At 52.7% G+C, this 20,074-nt stretch overlaps 10 protein-coding genes across 10 annotated transcripts; 7 read left to right on the forward strand and 3 right to left on the reverse strand.

Moving 5' to 3' along the window:
- Nucleotides 1–1,375: 1,375 nt before the first annotated feature.
- dspC (dual specificity phosphatase YVH1) lies at nucleotides 1,376–2,717 on the reverse strand (the record flags this gene model as incomplete). Its single annotated transcript, XM_056944729.1, has 4 exons — nucleotides 1,376–1,829; nucleotides 1,883–2,233; nucleotides 2,322–2,543; nucleotides 2,674–2,717. The coding sequence occupies 4 exons, from the start codon at nucleotides 2,715–2,717 to the stop codon at nucleotides 1,376–1,378; spliced, it is 1,071 nt and encodes a 356-aa protein (XP_056799064.1).
- Nucleotides 2,718–3,280: 563 nt separating this feature from the next.
- N7459_005546 (glycoside hydrolase family 1 protein) lies at nucleotides 3,281–4,927 on the forward strand (the record flags this gene model as incomplete). The annotated part of the gene is made up of 3 exons (XM_056944730.1): nucleotides 3,281–3,534; nucleotides 3,593–4,708; nucleotides 4,774–4,927. 3 exons carry the CDS (start codon nucleotides 3,281–3,283, stop codon nucleotides 4,925–4,927), a joined length of 1,524 nt encoding a protein of 507 aa, XP_056799065.1.
- Nucleotides 4,928–5,304: 377 nt separating this feature from the next.
- On the reverse strand, nucleotides 5,305–6,876 carry N7459_005547 (acetylornithine transaminase; the record flags this gene model as incomplete). The annotated part of the gene is made up of 3 exons (XM_056944731.1): nucleotides 5,305–6,372; nucleotides 6,453–6,692; nucleotides 6,745–6,876. The coding sequence occupies 3 exons, from the start codon at nucleotides 6,874–6,876 to the stop codon at nucleotides 5,305–5,307; spliced, it is 1,440 nt and encodes a 479-aa protein (XP_056799066.1).
- Nucleotides 6,877–7,129: 253 nt separating this feature from the next.
- Nucleotides 7,130–7,543, forward strand: N7459_005548 (succinate dehydrogenase assembly factor 4; the record flags this gene model as incomplete). The annotated part of the gene is made up of 1 exon (XM_056944732.1): nucleotides 7,130–7,543. One exon carries the CDS (start codon nucleotides 7,130–7,132, stop codon nucleotides 7,541–7,543), a length of 414 nt encoding a protein of 137 aa, XP_056799067.1.
- Nucleotides 7,544–8,103: 560 nt separating this feature from the next.
- Nucleotides 8,104–9,674, forward strand: ppe1 (putative ribosomal protein/carboxylic ester hydrolase (Ppe1); the record flags this gene model as incomplete). The annotated part of the gene is made up of 5 exons (XM_056944733.1): nucleotides 8,104–8,303; nucleotides 8,418–8,953; nucleotides 9,010–9,100; nucleotides 9,157–9,410; nucleotides 9,469–9,674. Coding segments are annotated over 5 exons (1,287 nt in total), but the record flags the coding sequence as incomplete, so codon positions are not given.
- A 146-nt stretch (nucleotides 9,675–9,820) lies between these two features.
- N7459_005550 (putative carboxylesterase) lies at nucleotides 9,821–11,618 on the reverse strand (the record flags this gene model as incomplete). The annotated part of the gene is made up of 3 exons (XM_056944734.1): nucleotides 9,821–10,830; nucleotides 10,899–11,177; nucleotides 11,246–11,618. 3 exons carry the CDS (start codon nucleotides 11,616–11,618, stop codon nucleotides 9,821–9,823), a joined length of 1,662 nt encoding a protein of 553 aa, XP_056799069.1.
- Nucleotides 11,619–12,883: 1,265 nt separating this feature from the next.
- mcsA (putative citrate synthase Cit1) lies at nucleotides 12,884–14,414 on the forward strand (the record flags this gene model as incomplete). Its single annotated transcript, XM_056944735.1, has 3 exons — nucleotides 12,884–12,931; nucleotides 13,017–14,159; nucleotides 14,211–14,414. The coding sequence occupies 3 exons, from the start codon at nucleotides 12,884–12,886 to the stop codon at nucleotides 14,412–14,414; spliced, it is 1,395 nt and encodes a 464-aa protein (XP_056799070.1).
- A 713-nt stretch (nucleotides 14,415–15,127) lies between these two features.
- N7459_005552 (uncharacterized protein) lies at nucleotides 15,128–16,666 on the forward strand (the record flags this gene model as incomplete). Its single annotated transcript, XM_056944736.1, has 3 exons — nucleotides 15,128–15,583; nucleotides 15,638–16,144; nucleotides 16,376–16,666. 3 exons carry the CDS (start codon nucleotides 15,128–15,130, stop codon nucleotides 16,664–16,666), a joined length of 1,254 nt encoding a protein of 417 aa, XP_056799071.1.
- Nucleotides 16,667–17,800: 1,134 nt separating this feature from the next.
- Nucleotides 17,801–18,175, forward strand: N7459_005553 (uncharacterized protein; the record flags this gene model as incomplete). The annotated part of the gene is made up of 1 exon (XM_056944737.1): nucleotides 17,801–18,175. One exon carries the CDS (start codon nucleotides 17,801–17,803, stop codon nucleotides 18,173–18,175), a length of 375 nt encoding a protein of 124 aa, XP_056799072.1.
- A 1,234-nt stretch (nucleotides 18,176–19,409) lies between these two features.
- N7459_005554 (uncharacterized protein) lies at nucleotides 19,410–19,938 on the forward strand (the record flags this gene model as incomplete). The annotated part of the gene is made up of 2 exons (XM_056944738.1): nucleotides 19,410–19,466; nucleotides 19,543–19,938. 2 exons carry the CDS (start codon nucleotides 19,410–19,412, stop codon nucleotides 19,936–19,938), a joined length of 453 nt encoding a protein of 150 aa, XP_056799073.1.
- Nucleotides 19,939–20,074: the final 136 nt, after the last annotated feature.

Raw genomic sequence — 20,074 nt, forward strand, 5'->3', positions numbered from 1 at the left:
ATTTACTAGATTGGGGTACCTCGTTCCCTCAACATACTCTCGAAAATTGCGTGAGTCGGCATAACCAGCCTCCTGAGCCAGTACCAAACCCTCTTCCACCAAGTGAGAATATTCCTGCACTTGAATTACTGGACTGGAATCTATTGTCTTCTGCAGATGGGATATTGTTTCAGGAAGGTGATGCAATGGTTGATTCGGTCTCTAATCCACTTCCCCCCTTATATCACGGAACGGTGCCATTCCCAGATGATTGGTTAATCACAAATTCCTAGGGATATAGATCAAGTAACGGCTCAAGCGCTTCATTTCAATGGAATATTTAAAGAATTTGCATCACATACTCAGTAATAACAACACTGCCAGCCCCCCCCGCTTTCCCAGAAAATGTGATCCTCTTATGACCGTCCAAACTCATATCCTGTCCGCTCTCCATTTTATGCAGAAGCCCATTATCAAGGCCAAGTTTTCCCAAAGCAATCCAAACTATTATTTTCGTTCGGTCATCTGGAGACAGTCCGTCGCTCAGGGTCCCAGGGCGCGGCATGCGAGCAGTTGATATAAGAAACTATTGTAATAGGTGCGACCTTCGATCGGAGGAAATCGTTCGCTGGAATTTGCTGGCTACTCTCGCAATATTCGATGGATTCTGTTGATTGTTAAGAAATTGGACGACCAGAGGATGAGTAAGCCTAACCATGAACCATTCCACGACTACACGCTCGACATGTCTATTTGGTTGCAGAATGCGGAATGGGTAATGTTTACCCGTTGGATCCAAGTTCTCCGACACCAGGTCTTGTCCTGACTCTCGGACTATCCGCTCGGCTTCATCTGCAACCACAGGGCTGACTGCTTGCTGAATGTCCCTTGTCTTCGACCTCTCTTCGGACTCGTAGTGGGTGGATCGCGTTTCTATCGCTTTTTGTATTTCGTGATTCGATTCCATCACTTGCTCCGTGAAGCCGTTAGGAAGGTTGGTCGAGAGTTTCTGCCAACTGTTTTGCTGGGCTTATTGATTAGACGCTGGCGGGGCTAGGCGGGGTGACCCGCTCACGTGATATAACCGAGATTGGGTGTCGGGATCGGGAGGGGATCCGTCCAATAGGAATCAATGATGAATCTGTGTTGCTATTACGCCCAATCTGCCAATTTAGGGGGCGTACGCTTAACTAATCATAACATACAGGAAAAGGATAAACTATTAATGCGATTCTCCACACACTCATTCCAACATTGGGCATTACGCAGGACTATACGGAGTAGAGTGAGAAGTCTCTATTCTTTTCGAGATAGGAACTCGTCAAGCATTTGCTGGAGGTATTCGTCACTCATAATGGTACATGTATGCAGTGTATTATTCGCCACAATGTTACGGTCAAAGATTCCCTCGCCCAGAGCCAGAGTCATTCGTGTTGGCTTCAGCGGACCGCATCCCCGGAGGCATGCGAATCCCCATCGCAGCTGGAGGAAGATTTCCCGGTCCTCGGACGAGATTCACCTTGCTGGCGATATCTACACGGGCCTTGGCAAGACCAATAGCAGGCACAACCCAATCACCGCAGCTGCATCGCATGCCCTGCCACGCGAATTTGCCTATGTTGGCGCCGCAGACGGGATTAGGACAAGTGAGGCGGCCTGACAAGGGGGCATCCCCGGAATAGTCTCCACCTTCTGGGTCAGCGTCCCCATCGGAAGGAAACAAGCTTGGTTGCATCCACTTGAGCGGGTGTAGGAACACATGAGCACACTCTGCGTCTGGTCGAGCCTTGATACCTCTGGATTTCTCCTGTTCATGAGGAATGATGAACGGGGTAGATGCGAGTGTGCGCCTGTGAATGATTAGCCTTTCCTCTTACTCATTTTCGCTAAAGATAAATCGTACCTGCACTTCCGACATTTGACCTCGACAGAGCGCCCGGGAGTGTCCGGAGACCGAAGAGGTTGTTCGTCTTCAAAGCGGACTGCTTTCATTTCCGGAGCGCGACCACAGGCCACACTTTCCTCCACCTCACGATGATACAACCATCGCTGGTAGAGAGGGTTATTAGTGACCTCATCCGGGCAGCCCATTTCATAATAAATATCCAACTGTTGCATGAAGCCATCATTTGGGTCGCAAAGTGGCCGGTTCTCTCGAATGAGCGCGAGAGCTGATTGGGGCGTGAGTGCATTGCGTTGCCGGTGGAGCAAATAAGCAATGCAGATAGTCGCTGAACGAGACTTGCCCATGGCGCTGAATTTCATGTTATTTCTTTGCAACATCGAGATATTCCAGAAGAGTCAAAGCAGAGAGAATGGAAAGGGAGGCAAGAGAAACCAACCAGTGCACAAGGATGCTTCCGCCCGCATTCAAGCCAGACTGGATAAACTTGATCGCGGCAGGAAAGTGCTCCAATAGATTCTCATCATCCATGTCATCCACATCTATTGAAAGATGCTGATAAGACGAGAACACGTCCTGAGCTGGATTGAGCCGTATCACCGACAAGATGTGGGTGATATTGGCTCTTTCCAAGGCCGCTTTGTTATTGAGGCTGAATATACTATGGGAGTGGAGCACTGGTTAGCAGAAGAAACGAAGGAAGGTTGCCAAATGTCTTCCCCATGCAAGAACCGAAACAGCGTCGGAAAATGGTTTGCTAAAGTAGGGCGCTCTGGAGGAGGGAAACTAACCCGCCGACATAGATGTTATGGCCGGGAACCTGGTTCATGGCCATGGTGGCGGCTTCGAAGGTTGTCTCGTGCGAGGAGGAGTAATATCAGTCGAGGAACGTCTCTGTTGCGTTTCTCAGCACTTTCTGTACATTCCAAAGATCCTCAGCGCAGCTTCACGATCGACCAGGCGGAGGTTGGACTCCGCTGAGCCGCGGCCCTGTCAAACTCAAAATGGGGTTTAGGGCAAGGGCAAGATAGTCATGTGATATTTTCAGGCCTCGGGTCTCAAATACTACCTAATCTGGCAACATCAACAACATGGTTCAGAGTCACAACTCGATGATGCTATTTAGTACAAAATCCTGTTGGGGCGGCAGAAAAGAAAGGTAACCTTCGTCATCAGATGAGTGCGAACTCGTCCCATCTGACGCGATTAAGCGGTGGAGCCCCCCACGCTCTGGGCGCGGGATGAGCTCCGGGCGGCGGAGATCGTCCCTGTCACAATCCGGAAGCTCTTGCGTGTCTCGTCGGACTTCCCAAGGAGCGTCGATATATAACCATGGCCAGCAAGGAACGGTTCAGCATACAGAGTGCCACCGAGAGAAAAAGAGCACCGCTCCACACTATGGAATCCGGGGCTCAGTCCACGCTCCCATCGGATTTCCTCTGGGGCTTTGCGACCGCCAGTTACCAGATTGAAGGCGCGGTGAATGAAGATGGACGTGGACCGTCTATCTGGGATGCCTTCTGCAAGATTCCTGGTAAGATCGCTGGCGGCAGTTCCGGCGAGATCGCATGCGACTCCTACCACCGGACACACGAGGACATCGCCCTGTTGAAGGCCTGCGGTGCCCAGGCATATCGGTTCTCGCTATCATGGTGAGAGACGCCGCAGCGAGATCGACTCTCGGTCTTTCTGACACGGCCCTATCTACAGGTCTCGTATCATCCCTTTGGGCGGCCGCAACGATCCCGTCAATGAGAAGGGCCTGCAGTTCTACCTCAAATTCGTGGACGATCTGCATGCCGCTGGAATCACCCCGATGGTCACTCTTTTCCACTGGGATCTCCCGGAGGAACTGCAGAAACGCTACGGCGGATTCCTGAACAAGGAAGAGTTTGTGGCCGACTTCGCCAACTACGCCCGCCTGGTGTTTGCGGCATTCGGCTCCAAAGTCAAACACTGGATCACCTTCAACGAGCCCTGGTGTAGTAGCGTTCTCGGATACAATAAGGGATCATTCGCTCCAGGACGCACCAGTGATCGGAGCAAGTGTGCGGTCGGGGACGGCTCCACGGAGCCGTGGATTGTGGGCCACAGCATCCTCGTCGCCCACGGGGCTGCAGTGAGGATCTACCGCGACGAATTCAAGGTGCAAGACGAAGGCGAGATCGGGATCACATTGAATGGTATAGTCTACGAAGCTTCGAAACCACGGTCACCTTCAGCTAACGACGGTTCCATAGGCGACTGGACTGAACCCTGGGACGCAGAAAATCCCGCTGATGTCGAAGCCTGCGACCGTAAGATCGAGTTTGCGATTTCATGGTTTGCTGATCCCATCTACCACGGCAAATACCCAGACAGTATGATCAAGCAACTCGGCGACCGGCTCCCAACTTGGACGCCCAAAGACATTGCGCTGGTCCACGGAAGCAATGATTTCTACGGCATGAACCACTACTGCGCGAACTACATCCGGGCCAAAACGGGGAAACCCGAGCCCGAAGATGTCGCAGGGAACCTCGAGATCCTCCCCGAAGACAAGAACGGGCATAGCATCGGGCCTATCACCCAGTCCCCGTGGTTGCGGCCGTGTGCCTTGGGGTTCCGTAAGCTACTCAAGTGGCTCAGCGAACGCTATGGGTACCCCAAGATCTATGTCACCGAGAATGGCACGAGCGTACTGGGCGAGAACGATATGCCGCTTGAGCAGCTGCTTGAAGATGAGTTCCGCGTGCGATATTTCCAGGACTATATCAGCGCCATGGCGGATGCGTACACCCTCGACGGAGTAAACGTGCGGGCATACATGGCCTGGAGTCTGATGGAGTACGTCAATAACTATATTGTCTTTGAGGCTGGGCCGGTCAATGCTAATGTGATGTTTTCTATAGCAATTTCGAATGGGCCGAAGGATACGAGACGCGCTTTGGCGTTACTTATATCGACTATGAGCACGACCAGAAGAGGATTCCGAAAAAGAGCGCGAAGAGCATTGCTCGCATTTTTGATAGACTCATCGAGACGCGCGAGCGAAACGCTTCGTGAATATACCTTCATCTTGAAGGGTATACGCCTGGATTCGGTGGCTGGAGGAGCCTCTGGCAACTTGTGGTTAGCCCTTGTCGTCAACCTTGCCGAGTTTAGAAACATCACTTGCTCTCCACGGACAGGGCAGTTGTGTGCTATTGGAATATCCCGAAACATTGATGCTTTTGTATTTGAGCCCTTTTGGTTTGGTATACAACGAAGATAAACTCTTAACCAATCGTCTCACGCTGTCTATAGATGGTATGCAACATGGCACAGTGCAAATCCAGAGACTACACGCTTGTCATCCGGAAGGCAATAAACAACAGAATGGTATATCAAATGACAGCAAAATAAACACGCCATAAGCGTCACTCAAACCGACATGAAAATCCTCAAGACTTGGCCACGACAGAATCCAATGCCTGCTCGAGGATAGCCAGCCCAGTCTTGATCTGATCCTTGGTAATAGTCAGAGGAGGAACAAAACGGATGCAACCATCACCCGCGGTGATGATCAACAGGCCGCGTTCACGGGCGGCAGTGATAATCTCGCCAGCCTTCGGAGCGACAGTCGAGGAGAGTTGGAGGCCAAGAATCAGGCCGCGACCGCGGACCTCCGAAATCACGTCAGGATACTTGTCCTTCAAATGTTGGAAGCCCGAGACGAAGGAGTTCGACTTGTCTTGAACGGCGCTCTGAAGCTCGGGCTCAGCGAGGCGCTCGAGGATGTGGTAAGCAACGCGGCAGGCGAGGGGGTTTCCGCCAAAAGTTGTGCCGTGGTCCCCAGTCTTGATGTGGGAAGCGACAGTCTTATCGGAGACAATGGTCGCGCCAATGGGAATACCGTTGCCCAGGGCCTTGGCGGTAGTCAGGATATCGGGGTGCGCTGCCTCGCCAGAGGCCGGAGCCAGGGATGGGTGCCCATGGGCCCAGAAGCTACCAGTGCGAGACAGTCCACATTGGATCTCGTCGAAGATCAACACGGCGCCGACCTCGTCACAGCGCGTCCGGAGAGCCACCAGGAACTCCGGCGTGGCGACGTTGACACCACCCTCACCCTGAATAGGCTCCACAATCACACCGCAGGTCTGATCATTAATAAGAGCCTGCAGCTGCTCGATGTCGTTGTAGTTCCCGTACTTGAAGCCGGGGATCATGGGCGAGAAGGGGGTCTGGTACTTGGGGTTCGGAGTCGCGGACAAGGCGCCCATCGTGCGGCCGTGGAAGGAGTTGTGGAATGAGACGAACTCATACTTGGCGCCCGACGGGTCTAGGGATCGGCCGACCTTGCGGGCGAACTTGATGGCAGCCTCGTTGGCCTCGGTTCCGGAGTTTGAGATGAAGACTTGCGAGGCATCGCGCATCGCACCAGATTCCCGAGTCAGGTTGATCAACTGCTGGCTAAGAGCGCCGGTCCAAGGGTTGTGGTAAAGGTTAGAGGCATGTATCAGCGTCTCGGCCTGGAAGGGTTGATTTCCGAGTTAGCAATTGAGCAACTGAGCAGAGAAATACTCTCGCCGGAATGGAGTAAAGTGCGCACCTGCTCCGCAACAATCTTGGCAATCTCAGGGTCGCAGTGCCCCAATGAGTTGACTGCAATTCCAGCCGTGAAGTCCAGGTACCGACGGTTCTCCATATCCCACAGATAGCAGCCCTGGCCCTTCATCATCATGGGTGCTGGGCGGACGTAGGTCGGAACCATGAACGGAGCCCGCTCGTTGATAAAGGACTGTGTGAGAGAGTCCGGCGACGGGTCAGGATTGGGCAGAGTTGCCTCCTTCTGCAATCCCGTCAATCCTCTAGTCGTTTACAATGCAATTGAAGTCTCATACCTTCGCTTGTGACTTCACATCCTGGGGAGCATTGGACGTGGCTGCGAATCGACGCTGGAGCGGGGATGCAGTGAAAGAGACCAGCCGGGTCGCACGAGGCAGGCGGCGCGCGGCCACACGGAGAGCGGACATGACGGATGATATGTTCTCGTCGAATGGATTGCCGACGCTGGTGCAATGGGAAGATCAAGAGAAGTAAACCATGAGCAGAAAAATGCAGGCGATATCGGGGATCGCTGAGTCACCGGCGGGATCGGCGCCACAGGTTCCGACTCGTTCGACTTCATCGATTCACAAGGCGCGCCCTTTCCACCAGTCCGCACTCTGACCTTTCATTGTCACAGAGAAATACCCCTGGCATTGCCGCACTGCCATGGCATCCACAATGCTGCTGCGCCGTGCTCGTCTCCCCTCCATGGTCAACTGCCTCGCCGTCCGGCCGATCTCCACCTCCGGCGTTCTGCGCAAAGCCAACGAGGATGGCAAACCGTCATTTTCCTTCGCGAATGCCCCAGCACCGCCGCGCCTCCCCAAGGAAGAGCAGGAAATATTTGAAGAGCTTCAACGCCGCTCAACCGGTGCTTTCAGCACCCCCCAGGTCAACCAATCTCCCCAGGCAGAGATCAAGGTGAATGGCAGTGGCGAGGAGCTCCACCCAGATGCGCCGAGAGGGGTGAAACCTGAGTTTGAGGGCGAGAAGAATCCTAAGACGGGAGAAGTTGGGGGACCGAAGAATGAGCCGTTGCGATGGGGATCTGGTGGTGACTGGAGCTATGGAGGACGGGTGACGGACTTCTAGAGCATTGGGAAGACGTTGCATCATATTGGCGTTGGTTTGATCTTTTGTTTGCGTCTTGAGCGGCGGGCCCTTATTCTTTCTGCTATAGCAGAGGATAACCTGCGATGTATATATATACTCCATGTCTACACTCGATACCCCGTGGGTGTGGGTGAAATGAAGCGCTATCGGTTCGAGTGTTGCATCGCGATTCAACCCTCGGGGCTGCTTGCCTGCGTGCATGCCTCAATATCTACAAAACCGCGAAATGCCTTTCACTACGGTACCACTGCATTGATCCTCCAATCCATCTCTATAATTACCATCGTCTGGTTTCCAATGGGAAATGTTCTCTAGACCTGGGCGTGGCCACTCTGTTCTTAGTCAGCACCTGGTGATGCTGTCGCGAATCGTCCGACTTCGCGCTGTATGGACAAGCACCCGTGGGTGGTCGAACGCCTTTGTTGATAGACGCATGCTCATTATATTTCATATTTGCTGCCGAAATCAATTCCTCCTCTCACCCCCAGCCTGATTTCAATCGGTGTTGACATCGCTGTGGATCGACGGGCCCTCCGAAGTCCCCGCACCCGATGAGCGAGCTTCAGAGATCTTTCGCCAAGTCCAAATTGGCCAAGCTGCCTCCAGAGGCTCCGATCTTAGACATGAATATCCCCGAAGATACCCATGACGAGGATGGCTCCTCCACCTCATCGCTCTCGTCAACCGGAACGCTCGTCCCGTCGCCGACGAGACATCTATTTGCCCGAACGGGCAATCGGTACGTGTACCCCGTCTCTACTCAAGCCTGTGCAATGATTTGTGATCGCATAAGTGTAGTATTCTACTATTCGAATCATTGCGATGAGTCCGCCAAATTGACCTTCTGGCCTAGGCAACCTTCACAATCATTGGCATGGACCGACTTCTTCGCACAGGAACTCTTTCTGCCCGAAGAAATCGACAACATCCACATAATCCATCATGTCTACTTGACGCCACCATCAGTGTCAGGCCCACTATTTGTCATGCATCACGGTGCAGGCTCATCCGGTCTCTCCTTCGCAACGTGTGCGGAAGAGATCCGGAAGATCCTCCCGAAAGCCGGAGTGCTATCCCTCGATGCCAGAGGCCATGGCCGCACGACTATCGTCTCAAAAGAACGAAATTTCGAGCACCAAACCCCCTCCACGGCGGAGGCGGCCCAGGCCGAAGCCGAGGGCAAGATGAACCTTGATCTGAGTCTCGAGACTCTGAGCCGAGACCTGGCCTATGTGATCCGTCAAACTCAAGTACGGATGGGATGGGAGAACCTCCCAGATTTGGTGCTCGTGGGCCACAGTCTCGGTGGCGCTGTCGTCGCAGACGTGGCGAAGAAAGGCGAACTTGGTTCGAAGGTGTTGGCTTACGCGGTGCTAGACGTGGTTGAAGGTATCACTTTCCCCGGTTCCCTACCTGCCCAAATCCTTTTGATCTGACTGCGACAGGGTCTGCTATGGATGCCCTGCAGAGTATGGAGAAATATCTCTCCACCCGACCAACCCGATTTCCCTCATTAGCATCAGGTATTGAGTGGCAGTATGTCGCCCGCATCCCTAGTCGCTACCTTCTATTTTTCTAATCCAATCACCCAGCACGCGCTCACGTACCATTCGAAACACCACCTCTGCTCGGGCATCCGTTCCTTCTTTGCTATACGAAGAAACCCAACCAATAGATGCCTCGCGCCCTTGGGTCTGGCGCACCAATCTCTCTGCCACAAAGCCTTTCTGGGAGAACTGGTTCATTGGTTTGAGTCGCAAATTCCTCGAGGCCCGAGGTGGGAAGCTGCTCCTTCTGGCGGGCACGGATAGACTAGATAAAGAATTAATGATTGGGCAGATGCAAGGTATGGCTTTTTCCGCATCCAAACACTCAGTCCGTGCTTGTGCTGATCGCTTCTGCAGGGAAATATCAGCTCCAGGTCTTCCCCGAAGCAGGTCACTTTGTTCAGGAGGACCAACCAGTCAAGACAGCGCAGGTGTTGGCCGACTTCTATAGGCGTAATGATCGCAGTGCGTTGGTGCTGCCACCCAAGGTGGCAGATATGCAGGCTGCGGCTGCGATGAAGAAGGGGTCTGGTGCTTCCGACAAGAGCGGGATTTTGAAGTAGATGTTAGCCTAATGCGAAGAATGAATGGAATGATTTACTTGCAGCCAATTCCCTACGGTGAAGCAACAACCAATGACTGCGTTTGATATATTCCGTCCTCGAATGTGCGGTCTGTTGTTTTTAAACTCTCCCAACATGGACACATGTTACAGCTTTGACTTGGGCCCATCAACCTCCCTCAGCTGCTTCCAGACCCTCACGCCCTCCTCCCAGAACGGATCACCCTTGATATCTACAACACCATCTGAGCGAAGTGTCCGCACACTTTGATGTCCACTGGTACCCCAACCAAACCCATCAGGTCCAGATACATCCCAGCCCTGAACAAACCTACTGAGCGGACCAATAAACGCCTCATGTGCGCTCTTCTTCTCAGCCGGCGTCAATACATCTCCATTCCCCCAGAACCACAACGGATAATCCGACGAGTGCGTTACGCCCCACTCGGTAGGAAGAGTGTTATCCACGCACTTCGCCCGGTACTCGATGCGGTACCGGTGCACCAGCCGCGACGCATCGACACCACCCGCGTTGGACGTGAGCGCGTGGATGAGGCCGCGCTGCATCTGGTACACCTGCATGTCGGCGTAGACCTTACCCCATGCATCGGAGTTCCAGTCTCTGCAGTCAGAAGGTAACTTGCCGTCGGGGTAGTGCAAAGGGATGACCGCGTCGACGATGTGTTCCGGATAGTCGGCAATCAGGCGTGTGCGTAATGCAGACAACGTGTTTGCTTTGGGTGGGAACCAGATGCTGTACAGGTATCGCTCGTCACGGCACTCGCCCAGTATAAGACGAATCTTACGTGCGAGGAGCTTGCGCGCAAATCCACCGCTATCGAGGGACTCGAAAAGCGTGGGGTCGATGAATGCCCTGTCGGTGGTGGGACGGAACTGGTGCACTTCGATTGTTTTGGCTGCGTCGAGGAGCTGCTTGGGAGGTAGCGAGCGCAGACGAGCGATCTTTTCACTTGGAGATAATGTCGAAGAAATGTTCAGGGCAGCTAAGAGTTGGTTGAATTGCAGCTGGGTTTCGGCGGGGCGTTTGGGCTGCACGGCAGGTGAATTGGACCAGATACAGGCCTGTCGGATTATGGACTGACTGTCGTGCTGACGGAGATCATATGCTAGTTGATGGAAGACAGAGTTTGCCCCTTCTCGTGGCCACACATTAGCTTTTGAAATCGGTGGGCAACTTGACGAATATCGAGCAGTCGATACGCACCCGCAGAATAGCCTGAGATTGTGATCAGGTCGAGATTACCACCAAATAGATGGATATTTTCCTTGGTCCATTCCAAGGCCAATCTTTGATCCCAGAATCCATGGTTACCCACCGTCTCTCCAACTGATGCCGCATCCTGTTCCAATTCTGCCGAGTAGAGGAAACCGAACAGGTTCACACGATATGCAGGCATAACCACCACGCACTTGAAATCGGTTTCACCCAAGAGAGCCGCAGCATTGAAAGTATTTGGGGAGCCGAATTGTAGCCAACCACCATCTGCGTGGATCAGAATTAGCCCGTCCGATTCGGCACATTTCAACTAGACCAAGACAGCAAGCACGTACGAATGAATATAAAGACAGGCCAGCCTCCCTTCGGTGGCTCCCCTGTGGGCAGCCACACGTTACACTGGAAGCAGTCTTCTGTCCATGCATTCTCGTCTGGTGGTGAGGGGCTCCTAAAGCCCGGCTGCGGACACACTCCTGCGCCGCCTTCGCATCGCCCCGGTGTATTTGGGTTGCCGTAGCTAAAGGTTGACGGGAGCTGGCGGGCACGGCGCCATCGCTGCGAGGGAGGAAGGGCATAGCGGACACCACCAAAGTAGTGGCATAAGTCTGATCCAGGGCTGCCGTGCTTCTGGGGGGTGGAGATGGTGACGCCCTGTATGACTCCCCGGTGGGCGAGAGACTTCACGCAGGGGCGGCGAAAGGTTTCCATTGTGTTCTGTGAGGGATGGAGATGTGGGGTTTAGACCAGGCTAAGTGGACTAGGGATTCAATGTCAAGAAAGCACCTTGTGTCTCTTTAACACTGAGCGACGGGCTGGCAACGCCGTTCCTGAACCGGTGTCACGGAATTAGGGAATCGGAGAAAGCTCGCTTTTTCGATTCTCTTTTATCCCTCGTCGGGCATCATTCCGCTCCCATGCTGCGAAATGATGGGGAGATAAGGTTGCCGAGATAAAGGGCTCAGTGACAGATATCATTGGTACTGAAGACGAGCAGATCGGGCGGATTGCGATTGAGGGGGGGACTCGGCAGCCAGATTTGGGCACCGATGCACTGATAGCGATGACGAGCTATCTCCGATATTGTCCAGTTATAAGATGGAGTGTCAACAACATTGGAAATGTGCAGCGGTCCCTATGAAATTTTGTGGTAGGTAAATAAAAGACAACTGCTCAATACCGTTCTGGCCGTATATGACCCATGCTGTGGTACAGGCGGAGCTCTAATTATATATACGACGTATGTATTGCGACCATGGTGAAAATACCAACGGATTATTATTGATCACGAAGATTCGTTAGAATGCCTGCATATGGCAATTCTCTGCGCGTGACTTGGGAAGCCTCGTGCGTGAGGCACCACTACGTCACTGGATCACGGGCTTGCACGTGTCAGACCAAAGCCTTCTTCCCTTTTCTCACTCCATCTTATCTACTTGCAGTAGAGATCGAGGTTGAAGTGCGAGACAATTAACGTGTCATATTGTGGTTTGCCTTCATGGGTCCGCCTCTGGACTATTGAGTTACATATGGGGCGGACGGCCGGTGGACATCGAGACGACTTCTTCTGCAGGCACTGCGAAGGATGGATGATGGTAGAATCGTTGATTTTCAATTTGCCAGTATACGAATTATGAAATCAAAATCGAAATATCCCACCTTCTCTGGGTAGGCCACTCGGCCGCATGCAGCCGCCGGGCCTCGGTAGAGAGTGGATGAAGAATGACCCCCGCGTTCAACCGACGCTGCAGATGTTGTGGTGATCACTATACCATTTCACTTCTCTGTCGGATCGCCTCCTTAATTTTCCAAATTTCTGCTCTCATCTCATTTGCAAACTCATCCTCCTCCGTTGCTGGGATCGCCCCTAGATCGCCTGCAATCCCTCCATTCTCCCCGCAGTCTTCACCCGTTCCCCACCTCCCTTCCCCGGACCCATCGTGTCTATCGTCCCTCTACCGCCCCTACTGGACGTCATGGCGCTTCACCTGAGAACCACCCGCCACGCTTTCAGATTGGCCCAGGTGAGTATTGTTCGCCTCACAGATTGCCCAATGTGCCGTTGAGCGCAGTCCCGAAATTCCCTGCGAGACTAACCCTAGCTGACAGGTCTCGCGACCGTCCTTGGCCCGACACTATGCGACCGCTGAACCCGATTTGAAGACCGCCTTGAAGGAGGTCATCCCCGCCAAGCGTGAGCTGCTCCAGCAGGTCAAGGCTCAGAGCGATGAGACGATCGGTGAAGTCAAGGTGGGCAACGTCATTGGTGGCATGCGTGGCCTCAAGGCCATGCTGTGGGAGGGCTCCGTGCTGGACCCCAATGAGGGCATCCGCTTCCACGGCAGGACCATCAAAGACTGCCAAAAGGAGCTGCCCAGGGGGACTACGGGCACCGAGATGCTACCCGAGGCTATGTTCTGGCTCCTCCTCACCGGCCAGGTTCCCTCGACGGCTCAGGTCCGAGCCTTCTCCCGCGAGCTGGCAGAGAAGTCTCACTTGCCCCCGCACATCCTGAACCTGATCAAGTCCTTCCCTAAGAACATGCATCCTATGACCCAGTTGTCGGTTGCGGTGGCCGCTCTCAATACCGAGTCCCAGTTCGCCCAGGCCTACGAGAACGGTCTCAACAAGGCCGAGTACTGGGAGCCCACCTTCGACGACAGCATCTCGCTGCTCGCCAAGATCCCTCGCGTAGCGGCGCTGGTATTCCGTCCCAGCGATATTGATGCGATTGGAACACAGAAACTGGACGTCGCGCAAGACTGGTCTTACAACTTTGCTGAGCTACTCGGCAAGGGTGGCTCGCAGCACGAGGACTTCCACGATCTGCTGCGTCTGTACTTAGCCCTTCACGGAGACCACGAAGGTGGCAATGTCTCCGCTCACGCTACTCACCTGGTGGGCAGCGCTCTCAGTGATCCATATCTGAGTTACAGCGCTGGTCTTCTGGGTCTGGCTGGCCCACTCCATGGACTGGCGGCCCAGGAGGTCCTGCGTTGGATTCTGGCCATGCAAGACCAGATCGGCACCAAATACACCGATGAAGACGTCCGCACCTACCTCTGGGATACTCTGAAGTCGGGCCGGGTGGTTCCCGGCTACGGCCACGGTGTTCTGCGCAAGCCCGATCCACGCTTTGAGGCCTTGATGGACTTTGCTGATACCCGCCCCGATGTCCTCGCTAACCCGGTCTTCCAATTGGTTAAGAAGAACTCAGAAATCGCTCCCGGTGTGCTCACCGAGCACGGCAAGGTATGACTTCTGACTTGACTTCGCATACATAACCACTAATCCTCTCCATAGACCAAGAACCCTCACCCTAACGTGGATGCTGCCTCGGGTGTACTTTTTCACCACTATGGCTTCCACCAGCCGCTATACTACACTGTCACATTTGGTGTTAGCCGTGCCCTCGGGCCTCTCGTGCAGCTGATTTGGGATCGGGCCCTGGGCATGCCTATTGAGCGCCCCAAGAGCATCAATCTGTTGGGCTTGTTAAAGAAATAAATACAAACCGGGTGGCTGTCACGCTTTTGGTGCGCCAGATTTGATGCGGTTTATGAAAATTAATGTGGAACAAGTTTAGAACGTGCTTTTCCCTGTCCTTACTGACACATGAGTAGTTATGATTTTAGGTAGACCGGAATCGGCTGGTTTCGGACATGCCGAGTGGAGGTTAGACGATGGGGGTTTAGCCACGCGGAGGACGGAAAGCGGAAGTTGATATTAATTCCTTTCGAGCTTATCCATATGCAATGATTCCGACTCGAATGGCCCGTTCGGGACTTTCTTGAGTGCACATCAGAGTCATCGGGTGTTTCTTATTTGATAATGCATAGGATTGATGATCGCGACCGAGGGAATTACACTTTCTGGGCACAGGTCGGTAGCGAATCCTGGCGCTCTCGACTACGGTATGATATGACCGGATAATTCTGGCTCACAATATCGATCAATTTACAGAGGTTTTGATATTCAGGGGCACAAATACACAAATTAACGGATTACTGTATCAGCAGCTCGGCTAAATGTCTGTCCGTCCCGAATAATGCCAACGGCTTCCCTGAGCCAAAACTGGAGTTTCCCCTTTGCAACCCCCTTTTCCTTCCCTTTTTGGTCTCAGGGCCTGGGGCCTGCAGCACTACGACTCATCCATGAGCTTATAAGCGCAAATTTAGGCAGCATAACTCCGCGAAAATCTAGCCCAACTCCCTATCATAATGGAAACGCGTCGGCTCCTCAGAGAAGAAATCACTTATTCCCTCGCTAAAGAACGCGAGGTAAATATTCTCCACCAGCTAGGATATTTCGATCAGCAGTCCCGCTTCTTCTCTCATCTTTATGGCCGACGAGAATGGATGAAAGCTGTTATAGCTCATCATTTGGGTTTGGGATCGACCGACATGTGCCATATTGCAAACATGGAGGACTGGTTCCGTGGCAGCTTCAACGTGTGCATTCCCGTTACTATTGATAACTGGAAGGGACGACGGCAGCCGGGACATCGTGTCATACTCAGATTTCCTCTCCCGTACCGTGTCGGCGAGGGCTTTCGACCTGGGAATGGGGATGAAAAGATCAAATGCGAAGCTGGTGCTTATGCCTGGCTCCAACAGAACTGTCCAGACGTTCCAATCCCCCGGCTATACGGGTTTGCGATGTCAACAGGTGAAACTGTACGAGAATATTGGTTCTTACTAAATACATGGCCACTAATCCTCACAATGTAGTTCACGCGAATTGAACATTTACCTTTCCTGGGCCGTTTTTTCCAGTCCTTACGCCATCGGCTGTTACAATGGCTTCGCTTGCCAGTACCGTCGCCCTACATTCCCCATAAAAGTTCCATTAGTGCCCGCTTGGACAGTGTGAACGAGGCGGGATATTTGTTGATAGAGTGTATTGAGGAAACACAAGGGACGATGCTTTCGAACACTTGGGCTGAAAAACAATACGATGTCGGGTTGCGGACGAATTTCTTCAAAAGTCTTTCTCAGATCCTGTTAAGTATCAGCAGGACGCCCTTACCTCGCATTGGATCCTTCATCATCAACAAGGAAGGTTATTTAACATTGAACAACCGCCCGCTTTCAATGGAGTTGCACGAGTTGGAAAATGAGAAGATCCCGACTGGACTGTCCCGGGACTATACTTATTCCACCGTTGAGTCCTATGTCATGGATATATTAGGGGTCCATGACAGCCGCCTACGGTATCAGCCCAATGCCGTGAATAGTGTACAAGATTGCGGCTATCAAATGTCGGCACTGGCAGCAATGCGGGCCATAGCGCCATTGTTTTTCCGCCGAGACTTTCATCGCGGACCCTTCGCGTTTACTTTAACAGATCTTCATCAGAGCAACATTTTTGTTGATGATGAGTAGCGCATCACTTGCCTGGTCGATCTCGAATGGGCTTGCTCCAGGCCGATTCAAATGGTCGAACCGCCTTACTGGTTGACTAATCAGGGGGTGGACGACATCGATGTTGGAGAATATGATAAACTTCGGAAGGAATTGTTGACCGCCATGAATATTGAAGAGACAGAACTCTTCCGCACTTCCCTCTCGAATGAGGCCGGGGAAACGCCGCTACGACTGTCGGAGGTTATGGAGCAGGCATGGGCGACTGGGACGTTTTGGTATACCCTGGCGCTCTCCAGTCCTACGGGCCTCTTCAGCTTGTTCTATGATCACGTCCAGCCCTTATTGTCGAATAACGGCTCAGAGGAGATCGGTGAAGTCATGCCTTTTTACTAGGGGAGAGATGTAGGAAGATTTGTGGCGACCAAGCTTGCTGATAAGAAGAAATATGACATTGAGCTCCGACAAGCTTTCGCAGCAAGCAGCTCTGATCGTGATCTTTCTCATCACGCTTGATCTGGATAGTCGACCAATCAAGGGATTGTATCCAAGAACAGAGCTCGTCTTGGTAAAAGCTGCGCCGCGGAGGGAACTTTGTGGCCCTTCTTAAGACGATGTTCTACTATTCCCATTCTTTTATCCGGCAATCTCTTCTTAATGGCCGGATCTATTTTGCGGTCCACTTGATCCGGCCGAAACGGGAAATGTGTGTAGATGACATAATAAGCGCCAGTCCCGTGACCGCGCATTGCGCGCGCTCTCAAGGAATCCCCAGCCCTTTCTCCTCTCACAACTACACTCGCTCTCATTCAATTCCGTCCAACATATTCATGAGCCTGCAATCGTGAAGGTTGTGTGTGATGCATCGACCATTTTGAACCTGCTTGTCGCTAGAGAGCCTACGTCGAACCGAAGATTTGTTTACACGCGTCCGTATCCTCGCATTACGTCGGTCGAGCATGTGGAGCCCTCGGTCTCTTGCCTCTCGAGGCGTCTTTGTACAGCAATCCCCTCTTGTGATTCAGTTGTTGCCCGCTATCTTAAATGATGACCTGCTTCCTTTGTGTTTCAGGGCGGTACAATTGATATCCTAACCCTAAGCCTCATCAGCCGACTGTCTACAACGACAAAAGTTTCACGGGAAACGCACACCGAATACCACGACTAGTCGAACCCGTCTGTGATGGACGGGAGTACGAAACTGTTTTCGATTCATCCAGAGCCTCCCTGGCAGAAAAGATGACTTACTATGCCCGCGTCCCAATGGACCAGGCGTCGGTATTTCATGCTGGATACAGTGTGCTGGTCACAATTGAGTGGTTGTTCTTTGCTCTGAACAACAGGGAACGGAGAGAAAAAGTGGGTGAAGCACGTCGGGCACCTCGCGAAGAGAGGTTGTCTTTGGGAGCATCACGACAGCCCCACACTCGAGGGTCATATGCGACGTTCAGGCATTGAATATCCTAGGGCATCACCCAGTTCGGTGCCGATCCGGCGCCCAGAACACAACAGGTACCATCACACACAGACATGATTTCGACGTTTGAGGAGGATCCACTCGTCGGAATCGACCTTGATTTCCCTGAATCTACCCAGGTAGCTTTCATAGACAAGGTCGTAGCGAGGTTCTTCTGCATTCTCATCTCATGCCTCTTTGATGATGCTCTCATCAAGCTTCTGGACTGTTGTCCCGTTCCGGCCCGGCAATGGATCTACCCGTTCTGGGCGGATGTTTTCAATCTTGTTCGCCTGTGTACGATTCTTCGACGCTGTCTGCCGTCCCGCACGTACTTCCACGATGGAGATGCCTGGGCATCTAGCCCCTGCTTTCTACCTCTCCGGCTCTGCTATTCCTCGGCATGCATCTTGGACTACGGCAACAGCCAACAGTCCAACTTCGTTTAGAAGACTCAGACCTCCCGTGTTAACCATCTCTTTGCAATGTAGTTTGCAAATTGATCGATGGGCGATGGCTCTCCACAATGAATTCATTTCATTGCTCCTCCGTCAGGAGAAGGAAGCGGTTTTTCCGAATGTTCTTTGTTCGCTTCATTCCAATGCCCTCCTGCGGGAGAGGAAACAAAAACTTGTTCCAGAGGGGACTGTACTACATACAAGAGACCGGCTTTATATTCTTGACATGGCGTCTGCGTGGATCTCCGGCGAGTACGGTAAATCCTAGGAGACGGATGATCCTGCAAGCCTGGTTCGGTCGATGATATTGCAACCATACCCAATCTCGATTTTCGTTTATTGTTTCATGCCGGAATTCCGAATATTGCGAGCTGCGTTCACTCAGTCTTTGCTGTGCTACTCGACATCCCTCTTTCATCGCGCTGATCATCGATTTTCAAGTGGTCGCTGTTGTTCTGGCCGGAGTTTGTGGGCTTTTCGACCTCGATTGCTTTGCTTCCAAGTCTTCATTATCCGGTCAATCTTGCTTGCAGGCGTTTAGCCGGTTCGAGTGTGCATGCACTCTTGCAGTGTGGGACCTCTCTCGAGTGAGGATCAAAGCTTTGGCTTGTCTGCGCTGCATGCTCTGTTGCTGTATGCTTTCGGCTGGGCCTTGCAGTCTGAGTTCGATTGGAGTGAGTCTAAAGTGACGGGAGAGGATTGCCACGGCTCTTGCTATCGAGGAATGACTGAATGATGCTTGGGGATTCGGTTTTCTCGAGATGTGGGGCAGGTGTCTGAGCAGGGTGACTACTGGTGGACTGCCGTTCCCTCTGCCTCGGTGGATGGGGACGGCCCTTTTTTTCTTATAAGTGCCCCATGTCTCCTTTCGCGAAGCTGCCGCTAACTACCCAATGCAGATATCGAGTCAAGGTTGCTTTCCTTATGCATGGCCAACACAGGGGATCTCGTTGTATGCATGTCAGGGCATCCATCCACCCCCTAGCTTGTGCCCTCCTTCTCCGCCATCTCATGTGTACCTTCGTCTTGTATGGAAAGCAAAAACGTGGAATCTGTATGTTAGGTGGATAAGCACAAAGCAAAGCCCACGACATATTAAATTGTAAGGGCGATTTTGATTCAATTAGCAGAGTCAGACTGGGAAATGTATTCGCTAAGATATGAAAGTCCTCGTATGGAACAGAAAGGTTTGGTACACAAAGAGAAAAAAGGGAGGGAAACAGCCATGCGTGGATGGGTGGGTATGGAAACTGCAAAAGATTGGAAAGGTTCGATGCCGAATGTGCGTCGATACCAAGACAACATGGTTGCAAGATCAATTTTGAGCTGTCCGGTGCGGGTTGTTGATCGTTGTCCAGCCCCCAAATCGATTCGGAGGAGGCAGCTCTCTCGACGGGCTTCGTACAGGCATGTTCGCGCTTGTTTTCTGTCCGGCATGGGCGTCCACCGTCTGGGTTGACGATGGGGCCGTTGTTGAAGATGCCGCCACCGGTGTTCTGGACGATGACAGATCGAGTGGTGTAGTCAGTGTTGTTCGTGTAGGCGACCTCAAGGGGGTCTTGGAGAGTGATCTAGGTGGCGCTGGCGGCGATGATAACTGCAGCGCTGGCAATGCCTTCGATGATAGCCCCGATGGCCCTAATCACGGGACAATCGGTGGGATACTAGGGGCAGTAGGCGATCTTGTTGGCAATGACGTTGCCATCGGGTCAGATGGTGGCCTCTGGGCGGGCATGGCAGGTATTTCGATGTAAAATGTAGGTCGGGTTTTTAACGAGGGGGGACACGAGGGCAAACATCGCCTTGGCTCCTGCTGCCGTTCCTCATCGTCACCGTCATCGCTACCATCACTAGTATTGGCATCATCCTCGCTGCTGCTGACATCCGTGT

Source organism: Penicillium hispanicum, assembly GCF_028827665.1.
Source record: "Penicillium hispanicum strain IBT 35686 chromosome Unknown utg000005l_segment0_segment0, whole genome shotgun sequence".
Lineage (NCBI taxonomy): Eukaryota > Fungi > Ascomycota > Eurotiomycetes > Eurotiales > Aspergillaceae > Penicillium > Penicillium hispanicum.